The sequence below is a fragment of the Cygnus olor genome, chromosome 16 (genome assembly GCF_009769625.2).
Source record: "Cygnus olor isolate bCygOlo1 chromosome 16, bCygOlo1.pri.v2, whole genome shotgun sequence".
Classification (NCBI taxonomy): domain Eukaryota; kingdom Metazoa; phylum Chordata; class Aves; order Anseriformes; family Anatidae; genus Cygnus; species Cygnus olor.
Genome location: NC_049184.1, coordinates 949,318 through 966,629, shown reverse-complemented (window position 1 = coordinate 966,629; position 17,312 = coordinate 949,318). Strand labels below are relative to the sequence as shown.

The 17,312-nt window shown below is 38.8% G+C and overlaps 1 protein-coding gene across 5 annotated transcripts in view; it reads left to right on the top strand.

Annotated features, from left to right (window-relative positions):
• Positions 1-17,312, top strand: part of RALGAPB (Ral GTPase activating protein non-catalytic subunit beta) — a 67,045-nt gene that overhangs the window by 30,387 nt on the left and 19,346 nt on the right. For 3 of the 5 annotated variants that reach the window (XM_040575344.1, XM_040575341.1, XM_040575342.1), the window contains 10 exons: positions 335-502; positions 1,583-1,697; positions 1,968-2,115; positions 4,723-4,787; positions 4,985-5,117; positions 7,022-7,155; positions 10,774-10,956; positions 13,061-13,212; positions 14,662-14,849; positions 17,096-17,202. In XM_040575344.1, coding sequence (XP_040431278.1) covers positions 335-502; positions 1,583-1,697; positions 1,968-2,115; positions 4,723-4,787; positions 4,985-5,117; positions 7,022-7,155; positions 10,774-10,956; positions 13,061-13,212; positions 14,662-14,849; positions 17,096-17,202 — 1,393 coding nt within the window. The remainder of the gene's footprint in view (positions 1-334; positions 503-1,582; positions 1,698-1,967; positions 2,116-4,722; positions 4,788-4,984; positions 5,118-7,021; positions 7,156-10,773; positions 10,957-13,060; positions 13,213-14,661; positions 14,850-17,095; positions 17,203-17,312) is intronic. The other 2 variants (XM_040575345.1, XM_040575343.1) reach the window with 1 other exon arrangement.

Sequence of the window (17,312 nt, the reverse complement as noted above, 5' to 3'; positions counted from 1 at the left end):
CACGTTCAAGCACTGGTAGCAATCATCAGCGCTGTATCTGCAGCAGCTCCCATCCCCTGTGTTGCAACAAGTCAGATGTTTCAATAAAGCTGTCCTCTGCTGTTTTTTCACGTGAAATACGTGTGATTTGTGTGGCTTTTTTAAAGCTGGCTCAGTATATTTGTCTGTGCTAACATAACTTATGGGGATGTTCATATAAACTTTTCTTAACTCTGATTTTGACACTTGCTCTATCTTAAACGGATAAGATCAAGTAGTTGCTGCACATTCTTGTTCATGTAGGATGCTGATATTTTTTATGCGCAAGTAATTCTATCTCATCTTTCTTTGTCAGATTTTACATGCTTTTAATTCAGGGTTTGCAGATAGCAGATTTCGTTTGCCACCCTGTTCTTGCCAGTGTTATTCTCAACTCCCCTCCTCTGTTCTGCTGTGACCTGAAAGGGATTGATGTCGTGGTTCCTTATTTCATTTCGGCTCTTGAAACAATTTTACCTGACAGGTAAATTGCTGTTTCCCTATAGATATTACAAGAAGTATGAAGAGGTGTTTATCTTCTGGGGTTTCTGCCATTCCTGAAGGGTTTTCACTGAAGGAATTCTGTAGTGTGGGCCCCATATTGTGTATATATTTGATAGTGATAACTGCAACGTATCATAAACTCTAATTTTTCATTTCATTTAATGCAATTATTTTTAAAGCAATAACAGTGCTTTTTGAAAAATGAAATATTTGAGTTATCTAAATATTCATTTCTGGATAGCAGCATCTACAAGAATGGGGAAAAGGAGTGATTTAGCTGAAATAGGTTTTAAGCCTACTTGTTTTTATGTAAAATTTTACAGTATATTCATTACTGGCTGTTACTTTAAGTGAGTTCATTTGGAGAGTAATCTTATACATCATTAAATGGAAAAAAATGATAATTTAGACAGGCTGGTGAAGTTGGCATAGCTTCTTAAACCAGAAGATATAACCTTGTTTGTCAGAGCAGTACAGATTTCTGCATGTTTTAGTAAATAACTTAAGGCACTTAGTGCAACTCTGTGTGTGCCTTCTTCACCATACTTTTTACGTATTTATACTGAATTTCATTTTGAAGTTATGCATAAACTATTATTTGTCTTCTGGGCTTAAATCTGAGCCACTGCTTCTTTTAGATGGGTCTTACAGTGGCTACTGAAAGAAGTTGATCTATTTTCAAGCAGATTGTATTTTATACAATATGCACAGGAACATATTCTATGTATCCCTGATAGTGCTGGGTTGGTTTGAGTTGTAGTAAGCAAATAAAGGCTTGTGAATGAGACTTCCTGCTTTGAAAATGCAGTATATGAATAATACTTTCATCTGTTTACTGCTTCCGTGTTCAGTAGAAAATACTAAACAAATAATGGTTCTTGCATGAATAAATTGTTTCTTTGCCACTGTTACAAAATACCTGAATCAAGAAAGAAACAGCTACATCATGTACTGCAAATTGTTTAAGATCAATGGATGTCTGTATATTTAATTTTCACTTAAAATTTGGCTTCAAATTTTTGGGAAAAGTTGATTAATTGTATGATGCTTTGATTTGCAGAGAACTCTCGAAGTTTAAAATCTATGTAAACCCCACAGAGCTAAGAAGAGCTTCAATTAACATCTTGCTGTCTTTGTTGCCTCTCCCTCATCATTTTGGAACCATAAAATCTGAGGTAATAAACTTAGTTTTCTTTTGCATTTTGAGCTTTGTTTTGCTGGTAGTTTTAGAGTGGCATTTGGATGAGTTGTTGTATTCTGTAGTATTTAATATTCTGATTAGCACTGAAACTCTTACAGCAATTTTTCTAACCGTAAGACTATACTACATGTCGACAGTAGTAATGTGTGCTGTGGATGTTGACTTTTCAAACCAATACCATGCTGGTGTGTTTAGCCTAAGTATGGAGTTGATCTCTACTCAAATAAGTGTATTTTTCCTTCAGGTAGTCCTGGAAGGGAAGTATAGCAATGATGATAGCTCAACGTATGATAAGCCAGTAACCTTTCTCTCCTTGAAGCTGAGGCTTGTGAATATACTTATAGGAGCTTTGCAAACTGAAACAGATCCCAACAACACTCAAATGATACTAGGTAAATTCAATGTTTTTTATTTATTAATTCAGTTATGGAAGTGTCTTTCTTAATCTCTCCTGCAATAATTAAATATTGGTAATTATTTACATGTTGCTTTGCAAGAAGAAGAGGTGAAGTTCCTGGCAGGTCATCTTCTGTATAATCTCCCTCATACCATGAAAACATCTTTACAAAAGTCACATTTTTGTTAAAAATGTGTGTCTTTCTCCTCATAAATGTAGAATGGTACTTGAAAAGTAAAGATAGAATTAAAGCATGTTCTAGTAGGTAAAGTCAGTCCATAACTAGGAAAGTAAATAGAAAAAAAATGTTTTAATATTGGTAAGAATTCTTGACTAGTGGATTACAGGGAACATTTTCGTTGGAACATTTTAGTTCTTTGCATGATTAAGCCTAGAAATAAATTGAAACTCCAGCGTTGGCAGAATACAAATGATATATGTCTAATACTGTATAAATCCTCACATAAAAGCTTCAGAATTAGAGTCTGGAGATGCATCATGGTTTGGCAACAAACTGTTCTTTGTGGTAATAGATGTATTAACATGTGAATACTTAGTAACTAGAAGCTGAAATTGTGAATATAGCATAATCTTTCAAGTTGAATGTATTTTCAGACAAGTAAAAATTCAGTTGCCTTATTTTTCCCTGATTCGTTTCCCTGTTGTTATGTAGAAGTAACTTTTTTTCCACGTTATGGTGCCCTTGTCCCTCAAAACAATTACCATACCATTTTCTTTTTGACTGTTTAAAAAGCAAGTGGATTTGCCCTGGGTAGGCACCTGACTTGTTCTGGAACACAGAGAGCCTATCTGACTAACAGGAGAGGGGAGGGGAAAGGACAAAAGCACTGCAGTGAATGGAAACAAATCCAGTCTGCAAAGTCTTTCAGAAAGCTTCTTTTCAGGGGTTGAAACTATTTCTTTACTAGCAGAAGACCAGGGGAGAATAATTTGGAAGAACGTTTTGTAGGCAGTGCTGGTGAAGGGCTGAGGAAATGTATGGTTTCATAGTGGTCCTCTAAGGAAGACTCACGGGGCATCAGCACACTGGCGGTTGTCTCGGCTCAGGGACTGCGGGGTGATGTTCTGTTAAATCTTACCCATGTGTTCCTATACCCCTCTGGTGCCTGCATCCAGCTGGGCAGATCCTCTGCCTAGGATGGTTTCACCATTACCTGGCTGAGACACGTTAATGCACTGTTTCCCCTCTTTTCCTGTTGTTAAACTCTGGTTTCCATATGTGAAGTTATGTCCTGCTGGCTTTGGTTGGAAAGGATTCATGAATCTCCAGGTTAGCAAGAGGTTCTTGCACGTGCCACCACCTTCTAAACAAAAATGGCGTTTATTTCCAGCTGCTCATTAAATATTTGTCAATGACTAGTGCATTTCTCTTCATATAGCAACTGGAGTTTTCCTAAACACTCATTGTTAGGTTGGGGGAAAAAATTAATGCAGTTACAGGCTGTTTGCACTACTTGACATCAGACATCCAGAATGCATCAGCAGTTTTAATTTAACTGTGTCTTATGCTTGTGTGTAGTTATCTCTCCCAGGATGGATTTTTCTATCTACCTGCTGGCTAATTTGAGTGTAGTGTGGTTGGTTACACCTGTACTGAGAGCTTCAACTTCTTCAGTACATTATTTTGGGCATCAGTGGCAAAAGGAACAAACAAAAAAGCACAGAAATGGGATCCTGGTGTTCACTTCTATGCAGAGAATTTTGGTATATTCTGCCTCAGACTATGCACCAGCTTCCTGATTTAGGAAGTTGTTTTTTTGTTTTAGCCAAATCGGAATGAAAGTGATATTTAATTTGATAATCTGTGGTTTTGGAGAGCAGCGATGCAAATATTGGTCTAGATTTTGGGCAGAAATATCTATAAAAATAGCTCTGCTACAGTGGATTGGGGGTTCTTTTAATGGGTCCTCGATCAGTATGAGAACGATCACAGCCCCTTTTGTTGATGTATTAAGGATTGTTGAATGGACCAGACGTTATCCGCCTTATCTTCCAACAGGTTGCTGTCTGTACTGTCAGTCCAATAAAACTTGAAACTGTATTTTTGTTTGCCAGTTACCAGCTGCCTTTTGGCTCCTAATGGCCAAATTGAGGAAGGGAGGCTCTTTGTGCCAGGCACAGAGATTAGCCCAGGCTAGTACTGTATAACCCTTGAGATGGCTTTGGACTACACAGTGCACTTCAGCTGTCTCAGTTATCTGAACACTACTGTTATTCTACTGACAGAATCAATAAATCTCTTTAAATGTAACTTGAGTTTTTAAATGATCACAGTCTGATGGGAGACAGGGAAAGGTTACAACCCTTCTGTGAAACAAAAATCCTTCTGAACTGAGGAACTTAAGAAACCGATGTTGAAAGCATTTTTAAAATAGCTGAAAGCATTCTTTACCTCAGCTATCGTCTGTATCAAATTGCTAAGCCTGAAGCAAATCCTTGTGCTTTATAGAACTCTCATAAAAACTCTCTATAAAACAGCAGGAAAATTCTGTGTTCTAGACCTTCAGTGCTTCTCTAAATTTTAGCCATGACTGTTCTATTATGGTCTTTAGTAGTTGACCTTCTTTCATCTAATCTTCAGGTGCAATGTTAAATATTGTTCAAGATTCAGCACTGTTAGAAGCCATTGGCTGTCAGATGGAAACGGTAAGATTTTCGTTTGTTTGTTCGTTTATGAAGTTACTGCTTCAGAAAGAATGTAGTTCATTTTATCTGCTGTTTTAAGATGTTCAGTTAGCTCCCTGAGGTCTGATCATATTTCTCCCCTGTATCTGGAGTATCCTGCTATATAGAGAACTCTACTCAAAAAATCTCATCACTTAAAACTGACTTTCAATTTGCAGAATGGTGGCGAAAATAACCTCTTCAAAAGCCACAGTCGTACTAACAGTGGCATTAGCACTGCAAGTGGAGGCAGTACAGAGCCTACAACACCAGACAGCGAACGACCAGCACAAGCCCTTCTAAGGGATTATGGTAAGGATAGCCCTTTTGAAAAAAATGTCATTATATCCCAAGTTGATTTTTTTTTCCTTTTGTAGTTCTGGCTAATACATTAATATGCATGGGTGTTTTGAACCCAAGGTGGATAGCTCCTTTGTTTATTACTGATTTGATCTCATATGTGCCCATATGTGGTGCTCATGTTCATGTGCGCTGGTTGGTTTTTATGCGTTAGTTGGTTTTTAATACTACCACGGGACTCTCCTATTAATGTTTTCAAAGCAATAACATAAATTATGGAAAAAGTGTTTGCAAACTGCTTTACTATGTCATAAGTTTTCAATATGTTTAGTTTTCATGAATAGTAATGGAACACATCAGGTATAAATTAATTGCTTTATTCATTTTGGTAGCATTCCAAATGCTTACCTGAGCTTTGTAGCACCTTTGTTTTTAAAGACCGTTTGGGGAACTCCTGTTTTTATAGAGCAAGTAAGCAGAACGCTTGCAACGTGTCATTATAACAAACATTTTTCAATTAATATTAGTTTGTCTTGTACTGTGCATTTTTTTAATCTGTAATAAAATAAATGTTCTTCTAAACCTTTCTGTGGTAAGCTAGGTGAATGTGGAGATTCTGGAATTTTATTTGCACCTTTGGTCTTTAGCAACGTAATTGATGTTAGCCAAGTGAATGGGAGAACAGACCATCTTGTAGGCTAGGTAAAAAACTGTTCTCACCAGACAAATTTTTTCCCTCTAGTTTTCAGAATATGAAGAGGGAGATTAATGGGAAAGATTTTAGTATATTCACATGGAAATGTTAGATACAGTGATTCACATAAGCATGTTAGCGCTTTCTCAAAAGGATTTTTCTAAAATGATTGAAGTGTTCATTTTTACCACACCACTTGAATTACATGTTTAACTCGTGTTTTCATTGACGAATGCTCTTGGAATCTCTCAGTGTAAAATATCCATTTATAAGGTTAAAAAAATATCTTGTAGTTGAATTATTGGCTACTTAAACCATGATATAACTTAAAAAGTATTTTTGTAATATTTTGACCCTGAACTTGTTGGCATTATTGATTTATTTTACTGTTTTTTTAAAAATCCTATGCACAGGAGGTAAGGTTGTAATAAATTTATGAAACAAATTTCTACATTTCTGCTGTATGTTTGAAGGATAAATCGAAAACTGATGGTCTATATTTACTGGTGAACTGTAGCTAACATTTTAATCCCCTACTAGGGTGACAGAGAACATTGTTTCTGAAATTAATTTGACTAGTTCAGTCTTAACAATGGACAATTGAGCCTAAAAACACTTTCTAATTTTAATTTTGAGCTAGAGGATCAAGAAAATTAAAAGTCTAGAACCAATTGTATCTTTTTTCCAGGATGGCTTCTTTCATTATTTACACTTAAATACCTGATGCAACTTCTGATAAAATTAAGTATAGAGAGAATAGCTAACTTCTGACTTAGGTATCTGAAGCTACACGTTCTCTATTAGTTCGTTACTAGTGCCTACATGTGTAAGTACTGATGTCTAACGTGTATGATTAATGCTGAAGTTCTTCTGAGTCTCCAAGACATCAGAGCAATTTAAGTACAATAGGGAATGACACCAAAACTTGAAGCTAGCCATTCTGTTGCTGAAATGTGACAGAATGCTGTGATTGTCCAAAATGTCTACAAAAGAAACAAAAAATCAGATGAGATGCTAGTCTGAATGCATTTGTATAATACGCTGGTGTTGTATATGAGGGAGTTAGCCTGGGCAAGAGAGACCAAATTTCTAGATTGTGGGTTGTATATAATTTTGTGTGTGTGTCGTGGCTGCTTTGGCTTGTGCCCGTGCTTTGCTTATTGTTACTAATGCTTAGTTATTTTCCCTCCCTGTGCTATGTGGTATTGGGGTTATATCCTAGCTCTTAATACAGATACAGCTGCAGGACTACTGATACGCAGCATTCACCTGGTAACCCAAAGACTCAATTCGCAATGGAGGCAGGACATGAGCATCTCACTGGCTGCGCTGGAACTTCTCTCTGGATTGGCAAAGGTGAGAGATGAAGTTATGGTTGCTCCAGCCTCTTCTCAGAAGGGTGATCACTGTCCTGTTCATATGAAAGTCATGCCACCAGGCAGAAGTCTGCATCTGAGTCTGTCAGCAGGTGTTTATTTGGACTTGAGAAAAAAACAGTCCTCCTCTTGTAGGATTGCTTCATCTTACCCTAATGCACGAGCTCACTGGTTCAAGTGAAGTGAACCCAGTAAATGCCTCTTGGCTGAAAGCAAAGCTCAGGGTGGCTGGTTCAGATACATGTTGCTCTACTGTGTGGTTCTGGCTGATTTTGTTGAGCTAGCTGGATGATTCCTAATCTTTCTCATGGATTCAAATGTCGATCTTTTTGCTTTGTTTTGGGTTTTGGTTGTGGTTTTATTTCGTTCTTTTTATGTTGCTGGGGAAGCATCTGACGTACTAGGTTGCACAGCTGAGAAAAAAACATGCCACTAAGTTTCCAGTGGGCAGTGTATGGGCTTGGGCCATTAGTTTTCAATGCCACTGTGAACCATTTATCATAGCTTGCTTGGTTGGATGTTCAGTCTGTCCATTCACTGTATAATCAGCCTTAGAAACAAGAGTTTCTGTTGTAGTTAGTCCAGGATGGAAATACACCAGGGCATTAAATAATTTGACTGCCCTTTTTGTAAATGAGTTGTTTTCTAAACTTTTGTTGGAAATAATTTGAACTTAGAAAATGATAGTGTATTTCTGATGTGAAAATGTCACCTTCTCAGAAGCTCTATCTACACACAGTTCCTCATTTGAAACTGGCCGTGCTGTTTTTCTTCACTTCCCAGCTGAACCACTCATTCGATTTTGGCACCCTCACCTGCAGTCTGTGTCACTCTCCTCTGAGGAGACTCACCTAGCCAATAATGTGACTAACTAGCAAATTAGTAAATCGTCAGTAACTAACACTATTAGGTTGAGGGACCTTTTTTGGTGAAACGTAAAATGCCCTTTTCTGCTTGAGGGCTCTTGTTCGTGATGTTTGTTAAGCAATACTTTAGTGTATTTACAGCAGCCACAATGAACTGGTGTGACAGTTCAGCATTCCCTGACATGTTCCCCTGGGGCCTCGACAGATCTCTCTGAATATGCATGTCATAGGCCTTTTTTAAAGCCTGGAGTCAGCACTGAGCCATGTTGGGCTGCATACTTCTTTTATTACTGCAATGGCATGAGCTAAAGGATACCTTTGAAAGTATTCTGCAATGATTTCAAATATGATTACAGAGTGTTACAGAGCACAGGATGGAATAAGGAGTTCCTGTGTCTTGTGTGATTAAGCCAGGCTATCTTTATGCCCCCCCACCCCGTTTGCAATGAGGTAGGGATATGAAAGCATATATTTACAAATGCTTACCCAGGTTAATATTAAACATTGTAATCTGTGTATAATTCTCATGCAACTACAATAATTTTTCTGGGATATCTGGGATAGTCGTCTTTATCTTAGTAATGAATCAGGTGGAAAGAGACCACCTCTTACTGCATAGCTTCAGAGTGGAGAACTGATTCTGCTTGTGCCTTTGGAAGTTATGATTCCCAAAGTCCTTCTAAGGTTAAGGGCTGCCCTACCCTTTATCTTTTCAGTACCACCTTATTACTGGGACTTGGTAAATTGGAAAATCTTGTTTCATACAGGAGTACTGGTTCACCAACCTGCTTTTCGTAAGCTAATCTTAAAGGTACTTTTTGCCATACGTCTTACGCTCCTGAAGGAAATAATGCCTACAGCTCCAAAGTATCGTCCATCCCCTTGTTGAGTACAGATGTCTGGCTTCCTTGTTGTCACCAACAAGACCATCCAGCTTCCTACTTTGATACTGAGACTGTCTCTTAAATAATGAATAAGGCTTTACATGGCATGGTCAAGTGCTACAGAGTAGGAAAATCCAAGTTTAACTGGCCGTTCCTGTGTCAGTGCACAGGTTGGGAAGAAAAGAGATCCACTTATTTGCTTAATTTTATAATGCTGATCCCTGTGCCTCAGTTTGCAAAGCTCTTCACTAACCCTTCTGGTCCAGAGTCTTGTTCTCTGAAGCCTTGCTGAGCTGGGAGAGAAGCTGAGGATTTTTTCTGCAATTTTTTTTCTGGTTAATCTTCTTGTCTGAGTGTGGTTTTTCTTTTACTTTTTCACTGATGAGTATTACTGTGCTGATAAAATATGCCTAGTGAAAAGTGATATGAGCAGAAAGAAGCCCCGTGGAAGGGAGACTTGGGAGTGAGTGGGTTTTCAGAGATGAGTGGGCTGCTATAGCTGAAAAGAGGTACTTGCTGAAAATAAGTTTCAAATACTAATTTTTTCAGCTTGCAGTTAATTTCTTATCAAACCGTATGGGTGCCATTCTTACTCTTGAAGAGAAAGCCATGAAATGTGGTGGCACCTTAATGCAGCGTTTATTTTAGTTTCAGTATCATAGAATCATAGATGGCTTGGGTTGAAAGGGACCCCAAAGGTCACCCAGTTCCAACTTCCCTGCCATGGGCAGGGACAACTCCCACCAGACCAGGCTGCCCAAAGCCCCATCCAGCCTGGCCGTGAATGCTTCCAGGGATGGGGCATCCACAGCTTCTCTGGACAACCTGTACCAGTGCCTCACCACCCTCAGAGTACAGAATTTCTTCCTTATATCTAAGGATATCTTCCTTATACCCTCTTTTAGTTTAAAGCCATTACCCTTGTCCTATCCCTACACCCCTGACAACGAGTCCCTCCCCAGCTTTCCTGCAGCCCCTTTAGGTCCTGCCAGGCTGCTGTGAGGTCTCCCCCGGAGCCTTCTCTTCTCCAGGCTGAACAACCCCACCTCCCTCAGCCTGTCTTTGTAGGAGAGGTGCTCCAGCCCCTTGATCATCTTTGTGGCCCTCCTCCGGACTCGTACTAATACTTCCGTGTCCTTCTTGTACTGGAGGCCCCAGAGCTGAACGCAGGCACCAGGTGAGGTCTCAGAGCAGAGGGGGAGAATCCCCTCCCGTCGCCCTGCTGGCCACGCTGCTTCCGATGCAGCCCAGCATACAGGTGGCTTTCTGGGCTGCAAGCGCACCTTGCCAGCTCATGTTGAGCTTCCCATCATCCAGCGCCCCCAGGTCCCTCTCCTCAGAGCTGCTCTCAATCCATTCTCTGCCCAGCCTGTATTGGTGCTTGGGATTGCCCTGACCTAGGTGCAGGACCTTGCACTTGGCCTTGTTGAAGGTCATGAGGTTCGCACAGGCCCACCTCTCTGGCCTTTCCAGCTCCCTCTGGATGGCATCCCTTTCCTCCAGCGTGTCAACCGCACCACAGCTTGGTGTCATCAGCACACGTGCTGAGGGTGCACTTGATTTCACTGTCCATGTCACCAAAAAAGATGTTAAATAGTGCCAGTCCCAACACTGACCCCTGAGGAACACCACTTGCTAACTGATCTCCACTTGGACATTGAGCCATTGACCACAACACTGTTGAATATTTTTACCCGCATATTTAAAGCTGTATTATAAAAGAGCTTAACTGTTTATTCCCATTTCTTAAAGCTATATTTCAAAATGCTTTTAAAAACTATTTCTTCTCTAAAAGATTTTGTGGAGGAATTCTCACCTGACAGTCCTCTTCTGCTTGCTTTTATACAGGTGAAAGTGACTGTTGATTCCTCTGATCAAAAGAGAGCTATTAGTTCAGTATGCAGCTATATAGTCTACCAGTGCAGCCGGCCAGCCCCGCTCCACTCCCGTGACCTTCACTCTGTGATAGTTGCAGCTTTCCAGTGCCTCTGTGTCTGGCTTACTGAGCATCCTGACATGCTGGACGAGAAGGTAAGAATCTCTAGTGTACGTATTTTGAGCACACCCAGTTGTTATGCATTTCATCCCCAATCTATCCATTCTTCGTACTTTAAAACAACATGCTTTTGTAGTTTTCAAAAATACACCAAGAATTTCAAAACCAGCCTACTTGAAAAATAGCTTTCAATTTTGATTTCTGCTTTTTATTTACTGAGACTATTTTTAGTTTTACAAATAGCTTTCATATTTACATGAAAGCATCTTGACCTTTCTTCTTGCTTTGTGAAATTGAAGAAAAAAGGAGAGAAGAAAATAAAAAAAACTGAAATGTAAATAACTAAATAAATAGAAACTTAACAGAAATATGGAAGTTATTGGTGTATTTATATAGCACAGCTACCTGCTGTGGATAAACTTCACTAAAAGCCATGTCTTTTCTCATTTCTCAGCTCTTACATGACTATAAAGCATCATCTAGACTTAAGAATGTAATTTCTTTAATGCTAAAGTTTTTTAATCATAGTTTCACCAAGCAATTATCTAGAAACTAGGCAAGCATGGCTTAATCCAAGGTGGAATTTCCTTGGGAAGTTTGAAGAGAACAGGCAGTGAAAGATACATGTTTCTGATCACTTCCTATCATACTGTTAAAAAAAAAAAATAAATTATTTTTTGTACAAATACTGTTTTCATTGTTGATCTGCTTACAGAGAAAGCTCAGTAATCTTTCTGTAATTATATATAAAATATATATGAAAATGTATATTTAAGAAAAAAGAGAAAAATTGAGAACTCTCAAGCAGGGTTTTCCATAAAGGTGCTTTCTGCATGTACTTGGTGATATTGGCACAGTAGTAGGTGACCAGGAAAGAATGATTTATTTGCCTGGGTGTGGCACAGCACAGGTTTATGCAGTTACATTGGTTTTTTTATGTTGTAAGGGTCCACTTGTTTTTCTTCTTTTGACTGTCACTGGTTATCAGGATGGTGTTATATATGATGCGTAGGATATACTGGAAATTTGGTGGCTCATTCCTGAGCCATGATAGTTCGACGGGAACCTTTTACTATGTTTGCCAAGTGTAAGGATCAGACTGTCCAAGGTGCCTCACCTGATACCTACTTTGAATTTCACATGTTGGTTTTACTAGCCAATACTGTAAACTCTTTCTGTAGAAAATTCTGTAGAACTTTTTTTTTGTAGAAAATTTCTGTAGAAAATTCTTCATAGATGGTCTTTGCTTCTCAACCCTGATTTATTTTGGTTTGTCTAAAGACTTTCACCTTCCTTCTCACTTGTTTTTCTACATCAGTTGTGAATTCAAGAAACAACACAGACCAAGGTGTGGAACCCTGCCTGGTCTCTGGTGGTAAAAACTGACCACTTGTGTTTCATTCTTAGCCAGTTATTTATTCTTGAGAAAGCTTTCCTTGTTATTCCCTCGCTTAAGCCATGAGATTGGAACTTTAGTTGTAGCAATCCAAATATTTTCAGGAAATGATATTGTAATGAGCAGTATTTGTCAATCATAACTGTGATCCTACTGAGTGTTGGCCTCTTCTGCAATAGACTTGTTGTTGCTTTGCTGTCTACTTTTAGAATATTGCTATTGTTCTCTTGATGAATTAAATACCATGACGTACTTTGCTTCTTTATGAAAACTGTTGGCAATTGAAAGATTTGGAAAAGGGTTTCTTGCAGTTTTCCAGATGAGTTTGTTCTTAATGACCTTAGAACTTAATTAAAAGTTCTGCAGATAACCTCAGAAATGTTTATTATCTTGTAAAATATGTTTACATTTTTCAGTTGCATTCTTAGTAGTCCTCTTGACTGTTTTCTACATGTGTAATGGAATGGAATATATAGTGCATATATTCATTCAGAGCACTTGCCAGCATGAGATATAGAGGCATACAAACATAATCAGACATCTTTATACAGAGAAAATATAATTCCTATAGTAAATGTGATCTTACTCCAACACTGTCTGTTAAAATAATATTCTGCCTTTATCTCTGAGCTCAGATAACCAGTAGCACTTTATCTGAATCAATGGTCTATTGCTGTTTCACTAAGGTCTTTGAGGCATCTGTTAGATTGTTCTGTTTTCAGATAGGTCCTCTTATGTTTTAGGATTGTTTAAAAGAGGTACTGGAGATTGTGGAGCTGGGCATTTCAGGAAGTAAATCCAAAAGCAGTGAACAAGAGGTCAAGTATAAAGGAGATAAGGAGCCAAATCCTGCATCCATGAGAGTGAAGGATGCTGCTGAAGCTACGTTAACATGGTATGTAATTTGTCAATTTGTTGTTTAGCATTGCCTTGTCAGAGAATGTTCTAATTAGGGGTTCCCACCTGGTGAGGTCTCTGTGATGTAGCGAGAGCATCTGAAAAGTCACCCAGAAGTTCCATCTAGTTTTTTTTTTTGGGCAGGGTTGTCCTGTGCTCTGCCTTTGCTGTCTTTCTCTTCCCATTACAGGTGTCAAACAGAAAAAAGATCCCTGTGATTACTGTCTTCCTTTTCTGCCCATTCTCTTATTTGAAGAGCAAAACCTGCCTGCAGCCCCTGGTGTTCTGGTTTTGGCCAGTGCTCTCTGCAGCCAGCAGTTCCTTGCATCTCCCACTTCACCCTGTCACCCTGTCCTTCCATTCCCCCTTCTCCTTATCCATGGCACATGTCACAGGTGTAAGTCAGTGCAGGCTGGGGTGTCATTCTGTCCACGGAATTGGACTTGCTTAATAGATTTGAGAGATGCTGCTGAAAATGCAATTGCAGATGCGTGGGTTGGGGAGAGGGAACACGGAGATGAAAATTGAGATTCACTCCAGAGAAGCTGAAAAGCACTCTTTTACTGGATGAATAACATTATGGTAGACAAGACAAATTGAGGATGAGTAGTATAAATATGTTTGGAAAAGGTGATAGCTGCTTGCTTTTTTATTATTCTACTTAATAAAATCATTATAAACTTTACTGTTAATAAAAACTACTGTGTAATTACCAAGGTAAAAACAGCTACTCATTGGAACCTGTGGACAAACCTTTATTGTTGCCTCTTTTTGTTTGGAGGGATGAAAATATCTATTTACCAAGTAAAGTGAAAAGCGTGGCAGGAGAGCATCAATAAATTTATTTTTGATCTGGGTGGTGGTGTTGAGTGAAAATCAGATCACAGGATCTTCAGTCACTGACACTGGACACAAGCCTCAACTCTCACTGCTGGCTTCTGTCATAGAAGTTTTCAACTTACTGTTGGGAAGATCCTGCATAATTTCTGATGATATAAATATGTATTTTTAGGAGCCTTATGTATGCCTTGCTTGTTGATGTTCAATAGTTGGTTAAATTATGGAGGAATATCTTCAGTCATCCATAATATTCTTACAAGAATGAACATAAGAAAGCTGTGGAATGGTACAGGTTTTTGTGCTTTAAAATATAACTTAATATCTTTATAACCTAAATTATAAAAATTTTAACCTAGGTTATAAAGAAACTTATTCTGTAGGCAGACTAGTCTTCTTTGTAAGACTTCATGTACGTTTTTCCGAAATTACTGGTTCTTTTACAACTAGCTGATGGTATAGTGCAGATAGTTGGTTTGCCCTGATAACTCTAACTGTAAGGGTAACTGCTACGTCAAGATATAAATGAAGAATATGAGTGAAAGTCCATGCTTGGGTGGAACGGTAAATCTTAATCTCTCGTAACTTCTAACTTTTTTCTCATTTGCAGTATTATGCAGTTACTTGGAGCATTTCCTTCTCCCAGTGGCCCTGCTTCCCCTTGCAGCTTAGTGAATGAAACCACGTTAATTAAATATTCTCGTCTACCTACCATAAACAAACATAGCTTCCGTTACTTTGTTTTGGATAATAGTGTCATCCTTGCAATGTTGGAACAGCCTCTGGGGAATGAACAGAGTAAGTTCAACACTTCCTCTTCCCTTGTTCCTCTAGGTAAAACTCTCTGCATGCAGCTGTAAAATAAAGGTGCTTCATCAAGTACCTCTCACATTTCAGGGGCTTACCTGTTCCGTGGATGTGCCGTTGAGCAGAATGTTACTCTGGAATGAAGTGGCTGGAGTAACTTTAGTGTCAGTGATAGTCAAACATACAAGTTCACCCAAATTGTTCATGCAGTTTTTAATCCAGATACTTTCAGGTGACTGCTATCTAAATTGTAGCCGATGGATCCATGTTATAAAAGAATGAAAAACATTAAGAGTAGAGGAGGTTTGATGGGGATTGGTGCTCAGCAAGTAGTTCATGTGAGACCTTTATGCTTTGCACAGTTGCTTTTGCTTGCTCTAGGTCTCTTGTTACTAAATGTTTCTGTGGGTGCTTTCAGCACAATTTTAGTTGCTAAGGAGCCATTATAGCTTTCTAGTATGCCATTCTGTTCTATCGATGATACCTACTGTAAAGGAGATCTGTTACAGAGTATTGGCTTTCACAGCTGAATTTTTCTTTCTGACTTGTTTTAGTCTTGTATACTTTGACCAAGGAGAGCTTGCATTAAAAAAATCTGGTGGTATTGACATGATGCTTTGAACTGAACAATTAATCCCCTTAAGTCCCTCCTATGAATCTTCGTGTATCAAGGCATCACCTAAAAGAGCAGATGAAACTCCTCTTTTGTACTAGCTCCACTTAAGACTAATGTTTGTTGGATTTGTTAACCTGACACAGATGTGTTTTCCTCATCTATGGACAGGATTGAGTCTAGATACTAGTCTAGAAAACAGAGATTGCACTGAACTAGCATCATGAGCTCAGATTGTGTCCACCGATAGTAAGAGAAAAACTGTTAGTTTATGAGTTGTGGTCCAGAATGCTCCAATTTCATTGAGAATCACTAAACAGATCTTGCAGCTCATCCTGGGAGCCATTGCCATATGTTTACTCTGTCTGTATTTGAGCAAATGTGTTCCTGACAGGAACAGCTTAGAACATGCCAGAACAGCTGAGCAAATCTCATCCTTGTTCTGCCTGTGCTAAATGCATTACTGAGGAATCCTGTAAAGCTATTATAGTCTGGAATTAAATTAGCCTTACTTGTTGTGCAGAACTTGCTTACAAATCCCCTTTGAAATACAAGATTAATTGCAGTAATGTGTAAGTATGTCAAATCACTTTTGAGGCAGACCACTGAAGTGGGTTATTGTGGGCAGCTGGTTTGGTTTATACGTGTGCTTACGTAAACGTGCTGTACCCTGTACGTTTCGGTATGCTGCCCATGAAATACCGGGGAAGAAATACATATCTAGTAGTTACCTGGTGGTGTCAATTTATGGTTTAAATGCACAAAAGATAGATATAAATACATTTTTAAATAAAATTAAAAGCTGTGGAGGTATACCTCTCTACACATACTATGCTATAGTGATTTGTCTGCTAAGGTAGCAAACTTCAGTGGCCTTTACATCTTGAAGAGAGACTGAAATCCCTGCAGTGTTAGAACCACAATCATGCAAACTGAAAGGCACTGTAGGAGAACTGAAGTCTAAACTGTAGTCTAACCTCCTGTTCTCTGAACAGGGTTAGTTCTCTGAACCGGGTCAGTATTGAATTTGGAGCAGGTTGCTTATGACATTGTCCCAACAGGTCTTGGAAACCTCTGAGGACAATTTCTCTGTGTCCATATTCCAGTGCATAGCTCCTTCTGGTATAAATTTTTTCACAGTGTCATGTCAGAATCTTCCCTTGTCTTAGTTTGATCATTATCTCTTGTTCTTCCACTGTTCTTATCGCCATTATTTGTGGGGGACCTTTACAGAAAGTCATGTAAGTATCATGGAAACTGTGTTTCCATATGACCTTTGCCATACCTAAAGAGGCAGTGGCTGAATAACTTTTTTTTTTAATTTCTGGAGGGCAACTTGGAGAGAGAAACAGTGATTTACATGAATTTGGATGAAGGTTACTTTTAATGATGAAACAGCAGATCTGGCTACTACTGAGCAGTAGTAGTTCCCTGTTGCACAGAGGAGGATTATGCTTAGTGTTCTCTACTCACTAGAAATTGTCTTTAGAGTCAGGAAGGGAGTTTTCCTTGAAAACAAAATCTGTGTAATCATGACTGTGTTTCTTTATGGTTAAATTATTGCTCAATGAAGTATTTGTATTTTATGATGATGTATTATTCTTTTAACCCATGTGCTTTACAGATGACTCTTTCCCTTCTGTCACGGTTTTGATCCGTGGGACATCTGGAAGATTTGCATGGGCCCAGCAACTCTGTCTTTTACCAAGAGGAGCTAAAGCAAATCAAAAGGTCTCTATCAAAGCCCATAAAGAAATCTTTAACTGCTGATGTTCAGCAGAAATTCCACTAATGTGAGACAGCCCCGCAGAACTGGTGATTATACATTAAGGCTGAGCCAC